The 27,442-nt window shown below is 43.3% G+C and overlaps 1 protein-coding gene across 2 annotated transcripts in view; it reads left to right on the top strand.

Annotated features, from left to right (window-relative positions):
• LOC135544562 (microtubule-associated protein 1B-like) overlaps positions 1-25,474 on the top strand; it is a 60,592-nt gene extending 35,118 nt beyond the window's left edge. The window contains exons 3-7 of one of the 2 annotated variants that reach the window (XM_064972277.1): positions 4,291-4,373; positions 16,175-16,315; positions 16,564-21,556; positions 21,739-21,971; positions 22,144-25,474. In XM_064972277.1, the coding sequence (XP_064828349.1) occupies positions 4,291-4,373; positions 16,175-16,315; positions 16,564-21,556; positions 21,739-21,971; positions 22,144-22,299 (5,606 nt within the window). In that variant the 3' untranslated portion in view covers positions 22,300-25,474. Of the gene's footprint in view, positions 1-4,290; positions 4,374-16,174; positions 16,316-16,563; positions 21,557-21,732; positions 21,972-22,143 lie in introns of both variants that reach the window. The other variant, XM_064972276.1, reaches the window with a different exon arrangement.
• The last annotated feature ends 1,968 nt before the right edge of the window (positions 25,475-27,442 follow it).

Raw genomic sequence — 27,442 nt, 5'->3', positions numbered from 1 at the left:
AAGCATAATGGTTTAAAATATTTGGGCATATTGATGGATGGTAACCTGAAGAACCTCTATAAACTCAATTTGGCCAGCTTGTTGCCAAAGGTGGAGGGTAACCTGTGTAAATGGAAGGACTTGCCACTCGTTTTACTGCGTAGAATTCATGTAATTCAAATGAATGTCCTGCCCAGATTTCCATATTTGTTAAAATCTCTCCCAATCCCTGTACCCGCAGCATTCATTTTCTCTCTCAACAAGCTGACTAGACACTTTATCTGGCACAGTAAAACGCCTAGGGGTTAGCCAGGACAAACTGACCCTTGATTACAGTCAAGGGGGCTTAAACCTCCCCAATTTTAGTGTGTATTACTTGGTTGTGCACTCTAGACTATGGCCCTTCCCCCTCATGGTTGAACATCGAAAGGTTTCATGTACGTGAGGACACTAGGGCAGATTTGTTTTACAAATGGGACATGAAGTCTATAAAAACTATCACAGACAACCCTTTAATTATACATTCCGTCCTGACTTGGTTTAAACTGCATGAGCTGTTTAGACCAGAGGGATTAATTCCCCTTAAAACCCTCTATGGAACAATAGATTCCCAGCTTCCCATGTTTCTCCAGAACAGTAACTTTAGATCATGGCCTGATAAGGGTATTACTCTTCTGAAACATTGTTATGAGGAGGGAATTCCTATGTCCTTTGAACTGCTGCAACATCAATACCACTTGTCTAACAAGGACTCCTTTAGTTACCTACAACCTCATTTTATCAGGGTGAATCTCAAGGGCCAGTGGAACCTACCGAAGATGTCACCTATCGAACAACTCTGCCATGTGGACCAACCACTGTTCAAGACCATTTCCTATGTTGACGGTCTATATTTATGTCAGGATTACCACTGCCTGGGTTAGATAAACCCTGAATTAGATGGAGAAAAAAATATCTGGGTATCAATCATGATGAGGGATTATGGAGTGACCTATGCAGGGATGGCGTTACATCCACATTGAACTCCAGATACAGACGGATCCAGTTTAATTTCCTCCATCAGCTCTATATCACCCCATCTAGACCTTCACAAGTTCCACCCTGGTATCTCCTCCCTATTTTTTTTAGATGAACAGTAGATTAGTAACATTCCTCCATTCAACTTGGCAGTGTTCAAAACTACAGTTTCTGGCAAGGGTATGTGATATGATTGCATCTCTGTATAATCCTCATCTAATTTTTCACACTCAATGTGCAATATGTAGCCTCCTGCATGTGACTGTGTGAGCCAATGTCTCATTTATTTATTTTTATTTTATAAACATTTTGTAGGTTCATTGTCTTGTAAGGTTATTGTCACATTGTTATATTGTTGTCAAATGTCTTTTGAAAAATTCAACATTTTTATATATTTTTCATTTTTGAGTAAATAATACCACCACAGAAAAGGGGCATTTGCTCGACGTAGGTAGATGAGGCATGGCAACAGTCCTCTTACCCATCCTCCTTAGGGGGAGTGTACCAGCTTAATGGAGGATATCCTGTTGAGCACAAGAGGTGTAGGGGGCCACCTCCACCACCCAGCCCTTTCAGGATGCTTTTGGAAATATGACCAGGCTTAGCAATGGCAGGTTGGATTTAATCACATTATCAGGCACGTAATGTGGTTGAATTTAACTCCACATGTAAAACTTGTAAAGTTGTATTTCTGAGAATTGATTTCATTGTTTTTAATGTAACCTTGTTACATCTGTGCACGTGCCTGATTTAGCTGCCACCTGCTAAGAAGACGGGGCCGGTAGAGAAATAGCCTGTGTTTGTGATGTTTGTGTATGGAGATTGTGTTTCCCACAGTCAATTATTATTCTTATACAGAAACACAGAGGCCGCGGTTCTAGGCTGCAGGGTTCTGCTTATCAATCTCCATGAAGACCGTGGGGTTGAAACATTTCCCCTGGACTTTAAAGTAATAAATCTGATGCTGTTAAGCCAGCCTTTGAAAATGAATGAATACACGGCAAGAGAATACAGTAATAGCTCCAGCTTTGAACTGCGCCAGGAAGTACAACACAGCGTCAAAGAGACAACCAGTTATTTTGAACATGAACTGAGCTAAGCTTGTTCCGCAATTTTAAAATCACAGTTCTCTCCCTGGAATAAAATAAACGCTGTGGATTTCCAATAGCAGTCTGTGTGTCAGTATCAAAAGCTGTAAATCTTATAGGCAGCTATCCAAGACAAACATCAACTCAGAAATGATGGATATCTGCATTTCCGCCATAACATTTCCACCATGGATTAAAAAGAAGTCCTTCGACTAGGAACTACGTCTGCTTAACCTATTCCTCCTTTCTAATTTGGAGTGCATGATCCATTGGCCGTTGAAGGTTTAAAAATATATATATACATTACAGGATGCGCAACCGGAAAAAGAAACATTACTATCGAGCTAAATCTATTCCTCTGATATGTGAGCCAGTCTTGCATTAGTGGCAGTAGATTGAGCACCTCCTCCATAGTGAGTGACAGCCCTCAGGGGGAGGGTACAGCAGGTGTGTTAATGGGTAGGAGGATCGATCGGGAATATGAAATATGTATGGCTAAATCAGCCCTGAGGCCAGAACCTACTGCTGTATGGAGCCCCCCAGACATTCGCCCTCTCTCTGAGATAATCACGACTGGTAGTCTTTCTATATACCAGCAGAGCAGATCCCCAACCCCGCCATCAACCTCCAAGAAAGCATCATGCATTTCAGTTATTTCTGTTCTGTTGCAATCACGGTGTTAGTTTTACAAATCTGGCCTGGTTTTCCACTAGTGATATAACTTAAGCTTTTACGAGTGTTGGCATGTTATGATATGTGATAAATCAAAAATAGTTTTTTTTGTAAATTATGAGGAACATAAACGCCTGTCTCTTGAATCAAGTAATGTAGCAGCAGTATACCATGGCTGTAGAACCTCTTGGCAAATACCACCACGGCTCACCACGATGAGAGAGAGGAGGAGACAGAGAGAAAGATCATTCCCACTGGGCACACCCTGGTTGAATCAACATTGTTTCCATGTAATTGCAATGAAACGCTGAACCCGCGTGGAATAGACATAGAATTGACATCTATGGCCAGTGATTTGGGATGCCACTCAGGTGATTTCAAGGAAGGCATCGAAACTACTGTAGGTGAATGATGACTCTGTGGTTGCCCTCAGTGTGTTGGTGCAACTTGGACCAGAGGAGCACAAACAAAAGGCAGAGGCACACAGTTGGATTAAATAGAGACTACATGACAGTTCTGATGCTCACCAACTCACTGTTTGCTCTTGATTGGGCAGTTATCAGGAAGCACAAGTCCTGTTTCCTCATTAAATTATGTGTGGCGTAAGAACACTGAATTCATGCATTAACATGTTGAAGGGTTACCCAGTTGGTTCTTAATATATAATAATGGCGAAGGAAAGTATTCAGATAAAGCAAGCTGCTGAAAGTTCCTAAAACAGTGATTTCTTGTTTAGTCAGATTCTGAGTAGCTGGGCTGACTCTCGGATCCAGCCATTTCATGGCTATATTGGACAGGCAGTGATAAAGGCCACCTCTGGAGGAACATGACCATTTACATAGTCACATTAAGACTGTCAGAAACATCTGTATCTGAACAGTTTGATTAATAGACAGACAGACAGTAGAGAGAGAGAGAGAGAGAGAGAGAGAGAGAGAGAGAGAGAGAGAGAGAGAGAGAGAGAGAGAGAGAATACATGATATTCCACAATAAATTATTAATGATTGCCTTTTGAAATTAAAGGAGAGCATTATGGAGTTGGAGTTACATGATTAATGATTTAATGAAGAAACACTGGATTCATAAGATTCATACTGAAACAAATAGACTACAAAGAGATGTTTCTTTCTCACCGATTCCCTGGTTGAATTGGAAGTGACTGGGGGTAACTGGTGATAATGGCTTCTTGGTGGCAGTCTGTGGCTGGTGGGAGGTGGGTGATTAGTAGGCTGTGTGGGTAATTGGGTGTGTACAGCCTTGATGATTGAGTGTAGGAGACTACTAAGAACATTTCGTCTCTGGAGGGCAGACATGCCATACTGGCCTGACAGGGCAAAGGAAAAAAATGATCTGCTGCAACTAGCCTCTGATTTAATAGGACAATTGAACATTTTCAGCTATTTAAGGCATGCTTTTACATGGACCCACTATCAAAAAAACTTTTATCAATCAGCAAAAAATGTAAGCATTTAATTTATATATTTTCCACAGCACACATTGATTGAGTTATTCTGTTTCCCTTTGTTGTTTTCAGGGCAGAGAATTCTTCACCACAAAAGCAGCGTTCTCGAGACAGTAGTTCTTATCAACCCTTCAGATGCAGCTGTCAGCACTGAGGTAAGTACATTCCATAAGTACATAAATAATCTAAGGCACTGCAGTGCTTGAGGCGTCACTACAGATCCGGGTTCGATCCCAGGCTGTGTCGCATCCGGCCGCAACCAGGAGACCCATGAGGCGACACACAATTGGCCCAATGTCATCCTGGTTAGGGGAGGGCTTGGCCAGCCGGGATGTCCTTGTCCCATTGCGCTCTAGCGACTCCTGTGGCGGGCCGGGCTCATGCACGCTGCTACGGTCACCAGTTGAACAGTGCTTTCTCCCACACAATGGTGGGGCTGGCTTCCGGGTTAAGCAAGCAGTGTGTCAAGAAGCAGTGCGCCTTGGCAGGGTCTATTTCGGAGGATGCATGGCTCTCGACCTTCGCCTCTCCCGAGTACGTACGGGAGTTGCAGCGATGGGACAAGACTGTAACTACCAATTGGATATCACCAAATTAGTGCGAAAAAGGGCTATATACAGTGGGGAGAACAAGTATTTATTTGATCGTTCCACTTCATGATTGTGTCCCACTTGTTGTTGATTCTTCACAAAAAAATACAGTTTTATATCTTTATGTTTGAAGCCTGAAATGTGGCAAAAGGTCGCAAAGTTCAAGGTGGCCGACTACTTTCGTAAGGCACTGTATATAAATAAAAAGAAGTGGGGAGGCCTTAATACAAAAATATTAACAATTATTATGAATTATTTTAGTGGGTAGATCAGCTTTAACTTTGCAGATATATTGTGGCTTCCATCAATGTAATTGTCTGCATCATTTCCAATCACCCATATAGAATTTTGTAAATATATACAGTACATTGGACACAAGTTTGGACACACCTACTCATTCAAGGGATTTTCTTTATTTTTTACTATTTTCTACATTGTAGAATAATAGTCAATACATCAAAACTATTAAATAACACATGGAATCATGTAGTAACCAAAAAAATTATATTTTATATAATGTAGTAACCAAAAAATATATTTCAGATTTCAGATTCTTCAAAGTAGCCACCCTTTGCCTTGGTGACAGTTTGCACTCTCTTGGCATTCTCTCAACCAGCTTCACCTGGAATGATTTTCCAACAGTCGTGAAGGAGTTCCCACATATGCTGAGTAATTGTTGGCTGCTTTTCCTTAACTCTGCAGTCCAACTCATCTCAAACCATCTCAATTGGGTTGAGGTTTTGTGTTTGTGGAGGCCAGGTCATCTGATGTAGCACTCAATAACTCTCCTTCTTGGTCAAATAGCCTTTACACAGCCTGGTGTGTTCGGTCATTGTCCTGTTGAAAAACAAATGATAGTCCCACTAAGCGCAAACCAGATGGGATGGTGTATCACTTCAGAATGCTGCGGCAGCCATGGTGGTTAAGTGTGCCTTGAATTCTAAATAAATCAAAGAAGTGTCCCAGCAAAGCACTCACACCATCAAACCTCCTCCTCCATGCTTCACGGTGGGAAGCACACATGCGGAGATAATCTGTTCACCTACTCTGCATCTCGAAAACACTGCGGTTGGAACCAGAATTCTCAAATTTGGACTCATCAGACCAAAGGACAGATTTCCACCAGTTTAATGTCCATTGCTTGTGTTTCTTAGCCCAAGCAAGTATTTTCTTCTTATTGGTGTCCTTCAGTAGTGGTTTATTTGCAGCAATTCGACCATGAAGGCCTGATTCACGCAGTCTCATCTGAACAGTTGATGATGAGATGTCTGTTATTTGAACTCTGTGAAGCATTTATTTGGGCTGCATTTGGGTCTTTTACCAAATAGTGCTTTATTCTCAATACCACCCCTACCTTGTCACAGCACAACTGATTGGCTCAAACACATTAAGAAGGAAATAAATTACACAAATGAACTTTTAACAAAGCACACCTGTTAATTTAAATGCATTCCAAGTGACTACCTCATGAAGCTGGTTGAGAGAATGCCAAGAGTGTGCAAAGCTGTCATCAAGGCAAAGGGTTGCTACTTTGATGATTTGTTTAACCCTTTTTTGGCTACTACATGATTATATATGTGTTATTTCATAGTTTTGATGTCTTCACTATTATTCTACAATGTAGAAAGTAGTAAAATAAAGAAAAACCCTGGAATGAGTAGCTGTGTCCAAACTTTTGACTGGTACTGTATATACAGTTTTATATATTACCCATTATTTTCTCCTAACCCTACCACCTCTACCGTAATAGGAGTAAACTAATGGACAACAGCACTTAGCTTCTACTTCCAGCTTATACATAATATATACAGTGCATTCGGAAAGTATTTTTGTTAAGTTACAGCCTTATTTTAAATGGATTAACTAGTTTTTTTCCCTCATCAATCTACACACAATACTCCATAATGAAAAAGCAAAAACAGGTTTTTAGACTTTTTTGCTTATTTAAAAACTGAAATATTACATTTACATAAGTATTTTTTTCAGTACTTTGTTGAAGCACCTTTGGCAGCGTTTACAGCCTCAAGTCTTTTTGGGTATGACGCTACAAGATTGGCACACCTGTATTTGGGGAGATTCTCCCATTCTTCTCTGCAAATCCTCTCAAGCTCTGTCAGGTTGGATGGGGAGCGTCACTGCACAGCTAGTTTCAGGTCTCTCCAGAGATGTTCAATCAGGTTCAAGTCCGGGCTCTGGCTGGGCCACTCAAAGACATTAAGAGACTTGTCCTGAAGCCAGTCCTGCTTTGTCTTGGCTGCGTGCTTAGGGTCACTGTCCTGTTGGAAAGTGAACCTTGGTACCAGTCTGAGGTTCTGAGCGGTCTGGAGCAGGTTTTCATCAAGGATCTCTCTGTACTATGCTCCATTCATCCTTCTCTGAATCTTGACTAGTCTCCCAGTTCCTGCCACTGAAAAACATCTCCACAGCATGATGCTTCCACCACCATGCTTCACCGTAGGGATGGTGCCAGCTTTCCTCCAGATGTGATTCTTGGCATTGAGGCCAAAGAGTTCAATCTTGGTTTCATCAGACCAGAGTATCTTGTTTCTCATGATCGGATTCCTTTAGGGGCCTTTTGGCAAAGTCCAAGTTGGGCTATAATGTGCCTTTTCTTGACGAGTGGCTTCCGTCTGGTAACTCTACCATAAAGGCCTGATTGGTGGAGTGCTGCAGAGATGGTTGTCCTTCTGGAAGGTTCCCATCTCCACAGAGGAACTCTGGAGCTCTTACAGAGTGACCATCGGGTTCTTGGTCACCTCCCTGACTAAGGCCCTCCTCCCCCGATTGCTCAGTTTGGCCGGGCGGTCAGCTCTAGGAAGAGTCTTGGTGGTTCCAAACTTCTTCCATTCAATGGAAGAAGGCCACTGTGTTCTCGGGGCCCTTCAATGCTGTAGACATTTTTTGCTACCCTTCCCCTGACCTGTGCCTCGACAGAATCCTGTCTCTGAGCTCTATGGACAATTCCTTCAACCTGATGGCTTGGTTTTTGCTCTGACATGCACTTTCAACTCTGGGACCTTATACAGACAGGTGTGTGCCTTTCCAAATCATGTCCAATCAATTGTATTTACAACAGGTGGACTCCAGTCCACTTGTAGACACATCTCAAGGATTATCAATGGAAACAGGATGCACCTGAGCTGAATTTAGAGTCTCATTGCAAAGGGTCTGAATACTTAAGCAACTAAGGTATTTCTGTTTTTTATTTTTAATACATTTGCAAAATTTCGAAAAACCTGTTTTCGCTTTGTCATTGTAGGGTATTGTGTGTAGATTGAGGAGGGAAAAAAATATTTAATACATTTTAGAGTAAGGCTTTAACATAACACAATTTGGAAAAGGGGAAGGGGTCTGAATACTTTCCGAATGCACTGTACATTTTCTACGAACCCAGTATATTTTACAATAGTTATGTTTTGTTTGTTTTTAGTCCCATCCTTCAGCTCAACTCAACTCCTCCCATCTGTCTCTGAACACCATCCAGTTTTGATTTCTATTTGCCAAATATTTTTGAACTGTGCTGTGATGTTTCACAAAAGTTCCGAACCTTTCTATTCTCATAGATTCTACATATTTTACATGTATTTTTTTTCTTTCTAAGAGTATTATATTATTGATCGATTGACTATGACTTTTTAATAAAAAAGTAACACAACAAAATAACAATAAAGAGGCTATATACAGGGGGTACTGGTACCGAGTCAATGTGCCAGGGTACAGGTTAGTCGAGGTAATTGTTCAGCAGTCTTATGGCTCGGGGTTAGAAGCTGTAAATCACCCAGCAGTGCTATTTGGGGGTCATCCCATTTTGGGGGGAAATCTAAAGAACATTTCCTGCATTTCTACACAATATAATATGACCCATGGCCCTTCTAGCCATCTCTATTTAGAACAACAAAAAGTAAGCAAAAATGCCTACAGTCCTCAAGCTAGGTAAGAGATCATTAAATATGTTTAAGTGATTGATAAGACTAAATTCCATCCATGATAATGCATTAATCAATATTGTGTTGCACACCAATAGCCTAACAAATGAACAACTCTTACAAATAAAGTACAAATACAACTTTTGATTGTCTTTAAAACATCCTCTATATCAAATTTCAGCCAGACCGCCCAGCCAACCGGAGCCACCTACACTCCCGACCCCCACCAATCTAGTCAATAACTCAAATTTCTCCCCAACACAACTTCCTTCCCATCTTTTTTTTATGCCTCAAAGGAAAGGTTTGGAAAACACCTAAACATTAATACACAGAAACAGTACACCCACCATATAATTCATACCATAGGCCTAATAGTACTTGCACACAATATAGCTGGGTCACCCCGTCCTGCCCCTAGGGGTCCACGGCCACGTAGCGCCCCAAACTAACACACCCCACTCAGCTTTAGAATCTTAGTGAAACATTCATTATTGGTTTCAGGTGTGTTAAGCCAAAGTGACAGCAGTACAGCAGACCCCCAGGGCCAGGACTGAGCAGACCAGCAACCAGGAATTGCCTAAATCTCCCCTGACGTGGGCATGTTTTCAATGTAGACTCCTTTTGTCATACAGTATTCCATATATGACATCCAGACCTTATGAAAGTTGCACAGTATACCCTTAATCTTAAAACAAATCTAGTGATACTGTACATAACTTGACATTTCGTCCATACATTGTGGGTGGATAACCAACCTTCCAATTAATTTTGTATATATCTTTTTTTTATTTAATCTTTATTTCACGAGGTAAAACCCATTGAGGGTTCTCTTGGATAATATAATGTATAAATGTACACCAAGGTAATTCTTTGAAAACCCGACTGAAATGGAGATAGAAACTGAGTTACTACAACGAAAGTCTTTCAACTGTGAGTTCACCAGGTTTTCCAAAACCTTTGCCAGTACAGACAGTTCATAAATGATAGGTCACACAGTTTCTTCTGACAACAGTCTCCAGTATCAACATTTCCATGCAAACAAAAATAGGGAGAAGGGAGAATCTGTAGACATGCTGAGATTAAAGAATTGAGCCAGCCTTCAAGACCACAACATATGCAAATATGTCCCCATTTGTGTTATACACTTCCAGCAGAATAATACAATTTCTGAGTGCATGATATTCAGTTTCACTGGCATATTGTACATTCAATGGATGGTCTTAAACTGCAGTAATTTATGTCTGAGATTATATGAACCTGACGGAGCATTCTAACATATCTGTATACGTTCATCATCATCAATAGCGTCTCCCAGGTCTTCCTCACAATTTTTGTTTGACATGTTTTGTGTCATCGGGAAAAACCTCTATCAAGACCTCTATCAACCCCTTGGCTTGTACAGTGATTGCTGTATAGAGAGAATAAAGTATTGTATCTGCAAAAATTCACCTCACAGACTGGTCTTCCCTGGCTGCCTGACTCTGCTGAGACCCCTGTCACCATCCGATCCTACTAAAATGAGGCATGACAAAGAATTACCTTGGTGTACATTTATACATTATACACTGCTCAAAAAAATAAAGGGAACACTTAAACAACACAACGTAACTCCAAGTCAATCACACTTCTGTGAAATCAAACTGTCCACTTAGGAAGCAACACTGATTGACAATCAAATTCACATGCTGTTGTGCAAATGGAATAGACAACAGGTGGAAATTATAGGCAATTAGCAAGACACCCCTAATAAAGGAGTGGTTCTGCAGGTGGGGACCACAGACCACTTCTCAGTTCCTATGCTTCCTGGCTGATGTTTTGGTCACTTTTGAATGCTGGCGGTGCTTTCACTCTAGTGGTAGCTTGAGACGGAGTCTACAACCCACACAAGTGGCTCAGGTAGTGCAGCTCATCCATGATGGCACATCAATGCGAGCTGTGGCAAGAAGGTTTGCTGTGTCTGTCAGCGTAGTGTCCAGAGCATGGAGGCGCTACCAGGAGACAGGCCAGTACATCAGGAGACGTGGAGGAGGCCGTAGGAGGGCAACAACCCAGCAGCAGGACCGCTACCTCCACCTTTGTGCAAGGAGGAGCAGGAGGAGCACTGCCAGAGCCCTGCAAATTGACCTCCACAGGCCACAAATGTGCATGTGTCTGCTCAAATGGTTAGAAACAGACTCCGTGAGGGTGGTATGAGGGCCCGACGTCCACAGGTGGGGGTGTGCTTACAGCCCAACACCGTGCAGGACGTTTGGCATTTTCCAGAGAAAACCTGATTCACACTGAGCACATGTGACAGAGTCTGGAGACGCCGCGGAGAACGTTCTGCCTGCAACATCCTCCAGCATGACCGTTTTGGCTGTGGGTCAGTCATGGTGTGGGGTGGCATTTCTTTGGGGGGCCGCACAGGCCTCTATGTGCTCGCCAGAGATAGACTGACTGCCATTTGGTACCGAGATGAGATCCTCAGACCCCTTGGGAGACCATATGCTGGTGTGGTTGGCCCTGGGTTCCTCCTAATGCAAGACAATGCTTGACCTCATGTGGCTGGAGTGTGTCAATAGTTCCTGCAAGAGGAAGGCATTGATGCTATGGACTGGCCAGCCCGTTCCCCAGACCTGAATCCAATTGAGCACATCTGGGACATCATGTCTTGCTCCATCCTCCAACATCACGTTGCACCACAGACTGTCCAGGAGTTGGCGGATGCTTTAGTCCAGGTCTGGGAGGAGATCCCTCTGGAGACCATCCGCCACCTCATCAGGAGCATGCCCAGGCGTTGTAGGGAGGTCATACAGGCACGTGGAGGCCACACACACTACTGAGCCTCATTTTGACTTGTTTTAAGAACATTACATCAAAGTTGGATCAGCCTGTAGTGTGGTTTTCCACTTTAATTTCCAGTGTGACTCCAAATCCAGACATCCATGGGTTGATAAATTTGATTTCCATTGATCATTTTTGTGTGATTTTGTTGTCAGCACATTCAACTATGTAAAGAAAAAAGTATTTAATAAGATTATTTTATTCATTCAGATCTAGGATGTGTTATTTTAGTGTTCCCTTTATTTTTTGAACAGTGTATTATCCAAGAATGTAATCAATGGTTCAATAATTGAAATGACCATTATTCCCAGATCCCAGGCTGTAACTTTAATCTTAAACTGCTACTGTAGGTCTACCCATCAATTCAAGATGGAACTTTGTATCATTCACTGAATATAATGGAAAATTCACTTGAGCTCCGTACACTGGTCTTCCCTGGCTGTCTGACCCTGCTGGGACCCCTATCACCATCTGATCCTGCTGGGACCCTTGTCACCATCTGATCCTACTAAGACATGATGAGCATAGTGTTGTGTACTGACTGCACTAGAGGGCTGCATTCTCGCGGGAAACCTGCTGGACATGCAGGTCTCGACAGAGATCATTGCAGCACGACTCACAAGTCCTCAACTGGCAGCTTCATTAAATAGTACCCGCAAAACACCAGTCTCAACATCAACAGTGAAGAGGCAACTCTGGGATGCTGGCCTTCTTGGCAGAGTTGCAAAGAAAAAGACATATCTCCGACTGGCCAATAAAAAGAAAAGATTAAGATGGGCAAAAGAACACAGACACTGGACAGAGGAACTGCACCCCGAGTCGCCTCTTCACTGTTGACGTTGACATTTACATTTACATTTAAGTCATTTAGCAGACTGGTGTTTTGCAGGTACTATTTAGTGAAGGTGCCAGTTGAGGACTTGTGAAAGCATCTGTTTCTCAAACTAGACACTCTAATGTACTTGTTCTCTTGCTCAGTTGTGCACCGGGGCCTCCCACTCCTCTTTCTATTCTGGTAAGAGCTAGTTTGTGCTGTTCTGTGAAAGGAGTAGTACACAGCGTTGTATGGGATCTTCAGTTTCTTGGCAATTTCTCGCATGGAATAGCCTTCATTTCTCAGAACAAGAATAGACTGATGAGTTCCAGAAGAAAGTTATTTGTTTCTGGACATTTTGAGCCTGAAATGCTGATGCTCCAGATACTCAACTAGTCTAAAGAAGGCCAGTTTTATTGCTTCTTTAATCAGAACAACAGTTTTCAGCTGTGCTAACATAATTGCAAAAGGGTTTTCTAATGATCAATTAGCCCTTTAAAATTATACATTTGGATTAGCTAACACTACGTGCCATTGGAACACAGGAGTGATGTTTGCTGATAATGGGCCTCTGTATGCCTATGTAGATATTCCATAAAAAATATGCCGTTTCCAGCGACAATAGTCATTTAAAACATTAACAATGTCTATACTGTGTTATTTTAATGGACAAAAAATGTGCTTTTCTTTCAAAAACAAGGACATTTCTAAGTGACCCCAAACTTTTGAACGATAGTTTACGCCTAAAATGCGGTTGGGTTTGGGACCAGTTCTTGCGGTTGCAGGTGGGAGTCGGTGTCACGCCCTGACCTGAGATATCTCTGATTTCTTTATATTTTGGTGGATACTAGGGTGGATACTCTAGTTTTTGTATTGTCTAGGGGTTTTGTATTGTCTACGGGTTTTGTATTGTCTAGGAGTTTTGTATTGTCTAGGGTTTTTGTATGCCTAGGGTTTTGTAGGTCTAGGTATTTGTATGTTTATGGTGGCCTGATATGGTTCCCAATCAGAGGCAGCTGTTTATCATTGTCTTTGATTGGGGATCATATTTAAGTAGCCATTTCCCTTTGGTGTTTGTGGGTTCTTGTCTACAGTAAGTTGTCGTTGTGCACTTCAGTAGCGGTTCGGTTGTTCTTTATTGTTTTTGTTCGGTGCTCATATAATAAATAGAGAATGTACGTATACCACGCTGCACCTTGGTCTCATCATTACAACGAACGTGACAGTCGGACAGAAAGCCAGCAGGTGTGGGCGTGACCTCTACTGTGCACCATGACAGTGAAGCCTGTAATGTTATTGCTGTTTATTACTGTGCCAATGTGAAAAGTAGGGAATTAGCTTTGGAAACTGACAGATCAATAACGCACATTTTATATACTGACTAATACAAATCACATTGCACTGATTAAAAGGTCAGATTATCAATCTTCAATCATTTGGCTGTTAGTTTCATTGTTTGATTCAGGTTTAGTTTGATTGAGGCAGAAATAATAGCTAATGTAAGCCAACTTTTAGCCAGCGCTCTCTCTAATGATACATCAACTGCCAAATGCTTGCCAAGTTCATTTACTTCTGAAATGTGACAAAACAAAGGCTACAAAACATGTCCATACAAACATCTGCTGTTAGATAGTAATAATAGCCACCTTATATTGCTATCTGACAGATAACAAGAGGCTAGAGTTGATCAGGCTGTGATAGCTACTCACTAGCATAGCTTATTCATTCACCTATTCATTCACCTCAGTCGAGAGGGTATACTATACTAGCTCAGCACTGCGAATAAACACTAGTTTAGTTTTTTTTCTGTTAAGTTAAACAGCAGTTACCTTGCCAGCTACATCAGTCAACTAAAGAGTAGCCAGTTTCTATTTATTTTACAAGCCGGTGAACGGGCGCAACACATACACTGAACTATGCTCAACTCTCCCGTGCTGGTGCAGCCAGCCTTCAGGAAGTTTTGCCTTCACACAGCCCATCAGCCCGCTGTCAGAGTGGCCCTAAATCCAGTCAGATAAACACCCAAAACAGCCTACCCCACCGCTGCCTTGTTTTGTATGACATTCCAATGATAAAACTGAGGACGAACAAAATGCAATTTCAGAATTTGGGGGACATGTCCTGTCCGTCAGTCATATTGCTTGGGGATAGAAGCTGTTCAAGAGCCTGTTGGTGTCAGAGTTGATGCACTGGTACCTCTTGCCACGCAGCAGCAAAGAAAATAGTCCATGGCTTGTGGTTGGAGTCTTTGACGATTTTCCGGGCCGTCTTTTCACACCACCTGATATAGAGGTCCTGGATGGCAGGGAGCACAGCCCTAGTGATGTACTAGGCTGTCCGCACAATCCTCTGTAGTGCCATGCGATTGAGGGCGGTGTTATTGCCATACCAAGCAGTGATGCAACCAGTCAATGTACTCTCAAGGTACAGCTGTAGAAACCTTTCAGGATTTGAGGTCCCATGACAAACTTTTTCAAGTCTTCTTCATGACTGTGCGTGTGTGTTTTGACCATTTTAAGTCTTTAGTGATTTGGACATCGAGGAACTTGAAGCTGTCTACCTGCTCCGCTGACGCCCCTTCAATGTGGATGGGACATGCTCGCCCCACCATTTCCTGTAGTCCAAGGTCAGCTCCTTGGTCTTGCTGATGTTGAGGGAGAGGTTGTTGCTCCGGCACCACACTGCAAGGTCACTGACCTCCTCCCTGTAGGCTGACTCATCATTGCCGGTGATCAGGCCTACCAATTTCGTGTCGTCAGCGAACTTGATAATGGTTTTGGAGTTGTGTGTGGCCACACAGTTGTGGGTGAACAGTGGGGGCCCCTGTGTTAAGGGTCAACATGGCGGAGTTGATGTTGCCTACCCTCACCACCTGGGGTCAGCCCGTCAGGAAGTCCAGGATCCAGTTGCAGAGGGAGGTGTTCAGACCCAGAGTCCAAAGCTTGGTGCCAAGCTTGGAGGGGACAATGGTGTTGAACGCTGAGCTGTAGTCAATGAACAGCATTCTCACATAGGTATTCCTCTTATCTAGATGGGTTAGGGCAGTGTGGAGAGCAATTGAGATTGCGCCGTCTATGGATTTGTTGTGGCGGTATGCAAATTGGAGTGGGTCTAGGGTGGCTGGAATGGAGGAGTTAATGTGTGCCATAACCAGCCTCTCAAAGCACTTGATTACAGAAGAGAGTGCTACAGGGTGGTATTCATTGTGGCATGAAGCCTTAGAGTTATTAGGAACATGAATGATTGTGGCCATCTTAAAACATGGGGATTACAGACTAGGACAAGGAGAGGTTGAAAATTACCATGAATATGCCTGCAAGCTGTTTTGCGCATTCTCTGAGAATGCGCCCTGGAATACTGTCGGGGCCCGCGGCCTTGCAGGTGTTGACCTGATTAAAGACCCTTCTCACGTCAGCCTCGGAGAGCGAGATCACCCAATCCTCTGGGTCGGTGATGGCCCGGCTCAACATTGTTGTTGTCCAAATTAAATGCATTTAGTTTGTCTGGTAGAGAGGCATTGTTGGGCAGATCACGTTTGGGTCTTCCTTGCAATCCGTAATGGATTGTAGCCCCTGCCACATGCCTCCGGCGTCGGAGCCTGTGTAATATGACTTCACATTTTTCCTATATTGTTCTTTTGCTAGTTTGACTCTGCAGAAGTCATAGTGGGCCTTCTTGTATTTATTCCTGGTTTTGGCGGTCGCATAAACTATGATTGCAAAAGAGATTCATGTCACAATTGCACTGAAACTCCAATGAAACATATGTCTTTCTGACATGTTTGATGCCTTTTTTCTGCCTAGGTTTGTCAAATGATCTCAGACACAGCCAGACACAAGCTGCTGGTGCTTTCAGGACAATGCGTTGAAGACACAGGAGAGCTGATTCTGCAGTCCGGCTCATTCTCTTTCTTCAACTTCATAGATATATTCACAGACCCCGAGGTGAGTCAAATTGAGCAAATTGTTTGCTAAACAATTACTATACAATTATAATTATATAGTTTGTAATACAATTCTTAATCTGCTGAAGTTTACTGACCTATCAATGAGCAACCCTCATCAATACATCAGATACAATACAATACATTTCTCATCTGTTATCTGTCATAATTGTGTTAATAAATACATTCTGTTTGATCAAACAGTCATGATTTTTATCTCTTGTCTGGAAATATCTCTCTCTTCCCCAGATTGGTGAATTGCTCATCACTATTCACCCAGCAAACAAAGCAAGCCTAGCCCTCTACTGCCCTGAGCAAGGCGACTGGAAAAATTCAAACCTGGACAAACACAACCTACAAGATTTCATCAACATGAAGCTCAACTCACCCTTGATACTCCCAGAGATGGAAGGTCTCTCAGAGTTCACAGAATACCTGTCGGAGTCAGTAGAAATCCCATCGCCATTTGACATGTTGGAGCCACCAACCTCTGGTGGTTTCCTGAAGCTCTCAAAACCATGCTGCTACATCTTCCCCGGCGGCCGTGGCGACTCAGCCCTCTTTGCGGTGAACGGGTTCAACATGCTTATCAACGGGGGCTCCGACCGTAAGTCCTGCTTCTGGAAGCTGGTGAGACACCTAGACCGGGTAGACTCCATCCTCTTGACCCACATCGGGGATGACAACCTGCCTGGCATCAACAGCATGCTCCAGAGGAAGATGGCTGAGCTGGAGGAAGAGCAGTCCCATGGATCCCAAGCTACCGGCGACTGGGTGAAGAACCTCATATCCCCAGACATTGGAGTTGTGTTCTTGAACATTCCTGAGAATATAGGGAAGCCTGCTGAAACCAACTTCAGGGTGAGGAGAAACATTGAAGAGGTGGCACAAACTCTCCATTACCTGAGCAAGCTGAATCTGAGGCCCGAGCCTCTGCAGAGGCCAGTCGGGAACACAATCGAACCCATCATTCTGTTTCAGAAGATGGGTGTGGGGAAGCTTGAGATGTATGTGCTTAGCCCATCAAAGACCAGCAAGGACCTGCAGCACTTCATGAAGCAGTGGACAGGTAGTGAGAAAGACAAAGCCTCTGTTCTTCTGCCCAATGGAAAAGAATCAGAGCTCCCAATCTCTTACATGACCTCAATATCTTCATTGATCGTGTGGCACCCATCAAACCCTTCAGAGAAGATAGTGCGAGTTCTTTTCCCTGGAAATGCCACTCAGTATCACATTCTTGAAGGTTTGGAAAAACTAAAACACTTGGACTTTTTGAAGCAGCCAGTTGTCACTCAGAAAGAGCTATCTTCTAACTTGGCTCCAGCCTTGAAGCAGGCAAAGTTGAAACATAAAACTGACAGCAAGGAGAGTCTGAAGTCAGTCTCAAGGCCATCACCAAGCAAAAGTTTCAAGAAAGAGTCAAAGGAGGAAGCTCCAGAGAAGGCAAAGACAGACACAGAATCAGCTCGAGAAAAGATCCAAAAATTTGAGAAAAAAGAGAAACCTTTGGTGAAAAAGGAGAAAGCGAAGGCACCGGAAAAAGAAGTGAAGGCTAAAGCAGAGCCGACACATGAAACTCCAGAAAAGAAGAAGCCTGAAATTAAACAAAAAGCTCTTAAGGAGAAGATTATCAAGAAAGAACCCAGGAAGTCTGTAGAAAAGAAAAATGATGAAAAGGAGGTAAAGAAAGAAGTAGCGAAGGAAGATGAGAAGCTAACATCTAAAAAGGAGGAAACACCCAAAAAGGAACAGAAGCAAGAAACACCCAAAAAGGAACAGAAGGTAAACAAAGAAGAGGTAAAGAAAGACATTTTAAAGAAAGACAAAGATTTCAGGAGAAATTCCCCAATGAAGGTAAGGAAGGAAGAGAAAAAGGAGCAAAAGAAAGAAGATTTAAAGAAAGACATAAAGAAGCCATCCAAGGATGTAAAAAATGCTTCATCTGCATTAGTTGAAGGGAAAAAAGTTGCACCAAAACCAAAACCTCTGAAAAAAGATGACACTACAAAGAAAGACTTTGGAAGCCCTTTTAATGCCAAGGGGAAACCAAAAATCACCAAGAAGGACACCAAAGCCACAGATGCTAAATCTGCTGCTGCAGGAGCTGCAGCTGTCACAGCAGGAGTGGTAGCTGCCACTTGTGCTGCGGAGGTCCTTGAGACAGAAAGAGCCACGATGTCTTCTCCAGAGGACCTCACCAAGGACTTTGAGGAGCTCAAAGAAGAGGAGATCGTTCAGGAGGAAGAGCCGGTGGTGGTCCACAGAGAGGCCCTCCTGCACTCTAAGGAGTCTCCTGAAGCAGAAGAGTCTCTGGATGAGGGGATCACAACCACTGAGCATGAAGGAGAAAGCAGGGAGACCCCAGAGGAACAGGAGCATAAAGGCAAGTTGAGTGGCAGCGGCAGTGAGAAGTTTGACGATGAGGGAACTGGGCTAGATTATGAAAAGAAGGGAGAGACAGAAGAGGTCCATGAGCCAATGAGAAGGGAAATGGACAAGCATATACATGCTGAGGATAGTGAAGACAAGGACTCTGAGGATGAGGGTGCGGATGCAGACCAATATGTAAGAGATCATAACAGAAATGAAAGAGAAGTACAGAAGCTGGGTCTGTCTGTGACACACCCTCACATAACATCTGAGCCTCTCTCTCCGGCTGCATCTATTCATGATGAGACCCTTCCAGCTGGCTCCGACGACGACGACGAAGTAGCCTCAGATGATGAGAACCGAGACGAGGCATACACTGCTACATCTGGCCACACCCAGTCAACTATTGAGATCTCCAGTGTGCCTACTCCAATGGATGAAATGTCCACTCCAAGGGACATTATGAGTGATGAAACCACTAACGATGAGACAGAGGATTCTCCCTCTCAGGACATGGCCAGATTTGGAGGAACCACGTTAGGAGACTTTGAGAGGAAGAGGCTGTCTCCACTACAGGACAGCCCAGAGTCAGACCATTCAAAGAGTAATGCCACTGAAGGCAGGGACTACCACGCTTCTGCGTCCACAATATCTCCACCATCGTCACTGGAAGAGGACAAAGAGGAAGGATTCAAGTCAGACAAATTTGGTCTTGATTCGGCAAGACTCAGCTCTGCACTCTCCACTACTTCTCCTCTCATACGCTCCCCTTCAGCTCCCAAAGGAACCTTTGACTCATACCCCTCTGGATTCGCTGTACCAATTGAGCTGTGCACAACACTTTCAGGATCATCAAAGGCAGCAGCAGGGTCTTCCACCAGCCCTGATGACAAGACATTGGAAGGAACCACCTCACCTCATTCTTCTGGTCACACACCTTACTTTCAGTCTCCTGTGGATGAGAAGTATGGCTCTATACCACCTGCAAATGACCATGGTCCTGTAATTGTAGAGGTTACGGGTGACAAAGAGGATTCCATCAGGGTCAGCCCCATGGATGACCCAATTCCAGACCACACCTCACCTGTAGAGAAGGTGCTCTCCCCAATGAAGAGCCCACCACCAGTAAGAGGAAAGACACACTTTGATTTAGATCAAATGTTAACAATACACTTGAGTCAAGACGAGAAGAAAAATGGAGCTAGAGACAGTAACTCAGTCTCATCCACAAACCCCTTCGCCGGTTTCAAAGAGGAGAGTAAAATGTCAATCTCAGAGGGAACCACGTCTGATAAATCGGGCAGCCCTGTTGATGAGGCTGTAGCAGAGGACACTTTTTCACACGTCGCCTCGGCTTCCACCACCTCACTGGCCACCAGCTCATTCCCAGAGCCTACGACAGATGACGTTTCCCCTGCTCTCCACGCTGAAGCCGGCTCCCCTCAATCAACGGAGGTGGAGGACTCCTTGTCTGTCTCTGTGGTTCAGACTCCAACCCCCTTCCAGGAGGCAGAGATCTCTCCCAAGGGGGACAGCCCCAGGCCCATGTCAATCTCTCCAGACATCTCACCAAAGACGGCCAAATCAAAGACACCAGTACAGGAGCCCAAATCCCCGGAACATTCAACCATGTCACTTGGTCAGGAGTCCCCTGACCACTCATTAGCCCTGGACTTCAACAAACAGTCTCCAGAGCACACCTGTGCAGGCAGCTTGCGCGCCACGGAGAATGGGCCGACAGAGGTGGACTACAGCCCGTCAGAGGACAATGATTTGAGACCCGCTGAGCAGTGCCCACCCACTATGGACAAGCCTATTCTCTTCAAAGAGAATGACTCAAGTCACGCCACCTCTGTGTCCCCTTCAGATGCATCCCAATCCACCCCCTCGACCACTACACCTTGTCAGATGAGGGAAATGTCACCCGTCTTAGCCCAGCAGATGGACAAATCCCCTGCCATCCCCTCTTCATCCTCCTATGCTTGCTTCACACAGAAAACAGAGATGTCTCTGGGAGCAGAAACTAATCCCTTCAAATGTGGAGATTCCAAATCCCCTGTCAGTCCCAAGGTTCCCTCCCCATCCTACCTTCCACTCTCTTCAAACCTCTCTGACTATCAGAAGTGTGCAGGTGGCTCCAAGGAACCAGACTCCTCCAAGAAGAGCCCTTCTTCTGGTTCCAGAACAGATGTTGACCTATGCTTGGTGACTTCCTGTGAATACCGACACCCTAAGACAGAGCTGTCCCCCTCCTTCATAAACCCCAGTCCCCTGGAGTACTTCATGAATGAGGAGAACCCTCTGGAGGAAGAGAAGCCCCTGGCTAAGTCAGATGGAGGACCTCCACCCCCCAGCAGTAAACTACACGCTAAGCAATGTGAAGAGACTCCACCAACCTCCATCAGTGAATCTGCCCCGTCCCAGACAGATTCGGATGTTCCCCCTGGGACTGAGGAGTGCCCTTCAATTACCGCAGATGCAAACATAGACTCTGAGGATGATTCTGAGACACTTCCCACTGACAGAACCCTAACGTACAGAAACGCAGATCCTCCTCCCGTGGCCCCCAGGGACTCTGCTCCGTCTCCAGCCCACCCAGATGTCACCATGGTGGATCCGGAGGCCGACAAGCCACCCCCTGACGACAACAACCAGACCAAGACCAAGGACTCAAAGGCAGAGGGAGCTGAGAAAGCTAAGAAGAAGAAGCTCACCAAGACCAAGTCCTCCTCTCCGGCCAGAAAGACTGGGCTCTCAAAAGTAAAGGATTCAAAAGAAATAGCCTCTCCCAAAAAGAGTGCAGGAGAAGGGAAAGATGCCAAAAATGCCACCAATACCTCTGCGTCAAGGGGTGTGAAAAGTGCCACATCAGGTAAGACCTGGTACTCATCACTCATCTTTTCATACTTGCTCATGTGTTTAGATCCTTTGTTTCTTTTTCTGATTTAAAAAAAAACTAGTTTAAGGTTTAAGCACTATTTGCCTCGGTATAGTTTCACATTTCTTTCATCCATGATGTACGCTGATTTTCTAACATCTCTGTCTCAGGTTCAGGTAGTGGAAAGGCGGCAGCGGCAATGCCCGTACCCAACTGCCCTCCCACATACATGGACCTGGTTTACATCCCAAACCACTGCAGCGCCAAGAATGTGGATGCAGAGTTCTTCAAATGGGTCAGGTCCTCCTACTATGTAGTCAGTGGCAATGACCAGACGGCCCAGGAGCCCAGCAAAGCTGTCCTGGACTCACTGCTGGAGGGCAAAGCCACGTGGGGAAACAACATGCAGGTACAGGGAGACAGTCAAAATCTATCGGAATTAACTGTGTTATAATGCCATAGTATCAGACAGATAGAGACGATAGACAAGGCTTAAAAAGTGTACATAGAGGAAAAATAACAAAGCTCTGAGTTTAAAAAAAAATAGTATTCAAACCCTAACCTCTTTTCCCTGTTGGCAGGTGACCCTGATCCCGACCCATGACTCAGAGGTGATGAGGGAGTGGTACCAGGAGACTCACGAGAAGCAGCAGGACCTGAACATAATGGTGCTGGCCTCCAGCTCCACCGTGGTCATGCAGGATGAGTCCTTCCCCGCCTGCAAGATAGAGCTGTGAACCTGATCCCGGGCCTCGTTCCGTTCCAAATTATGCGTCTCTTCTTCCCTTCATTTCTCCCTTCACTGGAGTGTGCACTCCATTGACATTCCAAGAGGCACTTTCAGAGTGAGGGGACTGATGGAGGGAAGGAGTCGTAGTAATTTAGATTGGAACAACCCTCTGGACTCTCCTGATCAAAGGATCTGGTAACCGAGAGATCTAGTGATCAAGTGGATCATGTTGTTAGTGGTATCTTTGAGTTGGGGTGAGGGATGACATAGACATAGATTATAAACCATGTAAACACGTCATTTAAACAAAGGCTCTTTGACAACATTAATGAACAATGCATAGCTTACATTACAATTATGTTTGAGTTTGAAATGACAATCGCAAATGTAATTGTCCACAGTACTCAAAACAAACTATCTCACACAAGTTAGCATCAGCTTTGTGGAACACTTTCAATAAGGTATGATGTTATAATAATATCCGGTATGCATGAAATATATGACCTAAACCAGTGTGGAGAACATGAAGAGAAGGTCCCATCGTATATATTGGTGCTCTTGACGTAGATTTATTTATTCAGAAAACTCTCTTTCCCATGAGCACCAATTATATATGTATCAAGTAACATATAGATAGAAGAATCCATGAGAATACACTTGTTCATACTGGGGAAAAAATAGATCTGACAATAATAAAAAATAGATATGATGAAATTAATTTATCCAATGACTACCAATTTCAATGTCAAAATTCTTCTGGTACATGCTGACAACTTAGATATTGGGTGTGATAGTTTAATAGGTCATCAAGCAGTCTCAATCCACTGATTACATCTCTGTCCAGAAAAATAACTAATATATAAGATTGATTTAATCCAGCTGCGTACACCAAAGGATCGAGGAGAACTTATTTAAGTTATTGCCTTAGGCCTTAAGTGAATTGAATGTAAAATATTGATGCACTGAGGACAAATAGAAGGCAGCATAAACTTAAAATAAAATAAAACGAGTTTGTCCCCAACTATCAGATATCTGTCTCTATCTGTATAGAGCTAGTTTCGTTTGACACTGCAGTGACGGAGTATGAAGAAATACATAGAGCAAGTTCAAGTTCAACTGCACTGAGGGGCCTGTGGATCATGTTAACTGTCTTATTCCATTGCAACTATTTTGAGATCCATTCGTTGTGTATCCATTCTGTTTGCGCAAAATATTGTTGATTGTTTTGCCCATTAGTTAATAATGGGCGCCATGATTTTAAACATTTTATCTCAGTGTTTTTAAAAGTTGTTATTTATTCATTTTAAACGTATACAATTCAGTATAAAAATAATGACCTTCTTGCGGGAGAATTGTTTAATGCAAGGTCAAACGTGCATTACAAATAAGTAGAACTTGTTGGCCAAATGTCAAATATGTTTCTTGACCAATTGAATTTGAAAAACAGTGTTTCAAAATTATATCTGTAACGTTCAGAAAGATTCAGAAATGGTCTGCTAACGTTTGTGTTGTACTGATTGCAATAGAACTCTATGTACTGTACTCTCCTGCTCAGTCCGTCCTGCAGCCTTTTGTGTCAACCACAAATGGAGCCCTAGCGACTGCTTGAATGTGCCACAATATGTTCCGGCTTGTGAAGCTTTCCTAAGCTTAGAATTTTTATTTTTTTTATTTTTTAACACTGTACTATAATTATATATAGCTTTGTGGCAGGGTGATTGGCCGTAAGAAATGTGCATGAGTAATGTAAAATATACCAAGTATTTTTTGTCTTTTTAAGGATGGGGAAATCTGCACCTTAACTGCCAAAAGAACAATGCAAGGCTGTGCTAATTAATATAAGACATACCCCACTGGGGACAGACGTCGGTTCAACGTCTTTTGATTTACATTTGAATTAGTCGTCAAACTATTGTGAATTCAACATGAAATCAACAAAAAGTGTTGACATGATTAGATTTAGATTCAAAGTTGGGTGTAAAAAAATAGTCAATTCGCTTTTGTTGATTACTTTTTGCAAATCCAATCAGTTTTTGAACTGTAACTTGAATTTGAATTTAATTGAATTTAATTGAATTTTAATTTAATTTAATTTTTGAAATGTTGTGGAAACAATGTTGATTCAACCAGTTTTTGCCCAGTACATTAATAGTTGGTTGTCTTTGGGGTGTTGCCTGCTACGCCATTATGGCATGGAGTGAAAAGTGAAACGAGCGGCCCCATCCTCTGACTATGTTGGCCGTTTTAAGGTCTTTAAATCTGCTCCATCATAGTCCATGGCCCTGTAGCTACTCAAAGAGGACGTATAGAACCTCGGCCAACCACAGGTCTGTAGAAAAAAGTGGTCAGATGCCTTGTGATGGAATATGGCAGTACCTCTGCCAAAATCGCTATGAGTCAGGTAATGCGCTGTATAGATACGCCTTGAGAAGAGTAGAACATGGGGGAGAGTGACTGTTTTGGGTGTGAGTTCCAGGTGTGAAAGACAAAAAAACTTTAAAAGCCAGGACAAATAATAAGAAATGTAGCGCGAAGCCATGAACAGAACAATAGAAAACTCCAACCGCACATGTCAACCACAAATGACCGTGCCTATTTGGATGCCATGAACATACAACCATCCTTTACTCAGAACAAACGGTCACTGTTAGGTGAAAACTCTCAATGTAGACAAATTAGTACAGTCAACCAACCAGAGGCAGGGACTTAGTTACTGTCTCCATGGCAACACAATTATCCAGTTGTCCTGTACAGCTCTGCAACAGGAACCTTTAACCATAAACATAAACATTCTGTAGTTCAACTACAAACTATAGTGACCGACCGACCACGCACACCACTCTTTCTTGACCTTTCCTCACGCTACTGCTTTATTGTATTCCTTGCTTTCTATGTTCCCTGTAATCTCTCTATCTTTCTCTCTTTTGGATGATTGTTAATACTATCTGCAGCCTTGTGATATAAAATTGTCTCGTGATCTCTGCATCCTCCCTCTCGTTTTCCAAACTCATACCTAATGTAGCGGTTAGTTTCAAGTCAAAGTATTACTTAGTGCTTTTCTGATATTTGCGTGCAGTATCTCCTTTCCCCTCCTATAGGACATTTGATGTAAAGGGCACAACTATTAAAAAGGAAACCTACAAAAAGAACCACAATAAACTCATGTTGTGGAGAATCATGAATGTGTGTCTTGGTGTCCTTCTTTCCTGAATGAATGTACAATATCAGTCAAAAGTTTGGACACACCTACTCCTTCAAGGGTTTTTCTTACTTTTTTTTACTCATTTCTACATTGTAGAATAATAGTGAGGAACAGAGAGAAGGGAGGAGAGATTGAAGGGAGGAGAGACGGAGATGAGGGAGGAGAGATTGAAGGCCCACGAAGTCAACCTGTTTGTCACACTGGTTATAACCACTGGGATGGATAGGGGTGCTAGTCTAGTCTAGGCTGCAGCCCGCCTTGAGACACACATTGTCCCATGAGGAACATGTTGTGCAGAGTTTTAGGCAATGAGGGTGTGAGAAGCATGATAATGTAATAATTTAACTTCAGCTGAAAATGTAAACAAAACTGAAAAAGGTCAAACAAGCCATCAACAATCAATATTATTGAAACTGATGGAACAAATAATCAACTAACCGTTACGATAAACTAGACTATGGGCATTGCACTCGCAGGTGGTCTATAGAGTTTTCAAGGTGCCCTTTCCCATGGCAACATCAATACCAGCAGCACGTTAACGTGTGTCTGTCTGTTTGGGCCACAAGAACACAGGCTTAATGAACAGAGGCTTAATGAGCTAGTTACAGGGGAAGGTTATCACTGTAACCCCTCCAGATTGACACAACCTCACGCTCACAAGAACACACACATACACTTGTAACTCCTCCAGATGACATGAATTACTCATAAGTGCTGATGGGGTATTTCCCTAATTAACTGTGTCCAGCCCAGTAGCCATATGGGGTCATTCTGAGTGCAAACATTGTCATTCGCTATCTATTCTGAAAAATAAAATACAGCTCAACTTGCAACAATTTCAAAGATTTGGCTAAGTTACAGTTCATATAAGGAAATCAGTCAACTGAAATAAATAAATTAGTCCCTAATCATTGGATTTCAAATTACTGGGCAGATGGGCAGCCATGGGTGGGCCTAGGAGGGCATAGGCCCACCCACTTGGGAGTTTTGAGTTTTCACCCCACAATAGGGCTTTATTACAGACAAAAAATACTCCTCAGCCCCTCCCCTCACTGACGATCCTGCAGGTGAGAAGCTGGAAGATGTGTGAAGAAGATGTTGAGGTCCTGGGCTGGAGTGGTTACATGTGGTCTGCGGTTGTGAGGCCGGTTGGACGTACTGCCAAATTCTCTAAAACGACGTTGGTGGCCACTTATGGTAGAGTAATTAACATTAAATTATCTGGCAACAGCTTTGGTGGACATTCCTACAGTCAGCATGCCAATTGCATGCTCCTTCAAAACTTGAGACATCTTTGGTATTGTGTTGTGACAAAACTGCACATTTTAGAGTGGCCTTTTATTGTCCCCGCACAAGGTGCACCTGTGTAATGATCATGCTGTTTAATCAGTTTATTGATATGCCACACCTGTCAGGTGGATTATCTTGACAAAAGATAAAATGCTCACTAACAGGGATGTAAACAGAGAGTGAGTCAGAGAGAGCGACTCGGTGGCCCATGCCAACCGTTTCAACCAGGACATTTATTTATTAATGATGATGGCACAGGCCCACCCCGGGGCACTTTCCAGCGCCCAGACAAAGAGCACACAGGGATAAATCAAAGAACAGTCCGTCGTTAGTGGAATAACTTGGCAGAGTCAGAGGAAAAAGTCTGGGTTGCAAACTAGACCCATTGTATAAGCTATGTGAATTGGTCAGCTGGTTGTGTCTGTCCACTTTAAAAGCCACTACAAACCTGCAGTATGTCTGAATGACTGTAACTGATGTTAGCATTTAAGATAATTATTATTCTCCAAAATGAAGACAGATTATTAAATGAGATCCAAGAAATCTCATTTTTCAAACCATCGGGTAGAAGGAGTGGCATAAGAACAAAGCTTTTTTAAGGTCTAGGAGGCCTTACAAAAAGTACATACTGTATCAGAGACTCAGGCTCTACAATGTC

Source organism: Oncorhynchus masou, chromosome 8 (assembly GCF_036934945.1).
Source record: "Oncorhynchus masou masou isolate Uvic2021 chromosome 8, UVic_Omas_1.1, whole genome shotgun sequence".
Classification (NCBI taxonomy): domain Eukaryota; kingdom Metazoa; phylum Chordata; class Actinopteri; order Salmoniformes; family Salmonidae; genus Oncorhynchus; species Oncorhynchus masou.
This window is presented reverse-complemented; position numbering and strand designations above follow the sequence as displayed.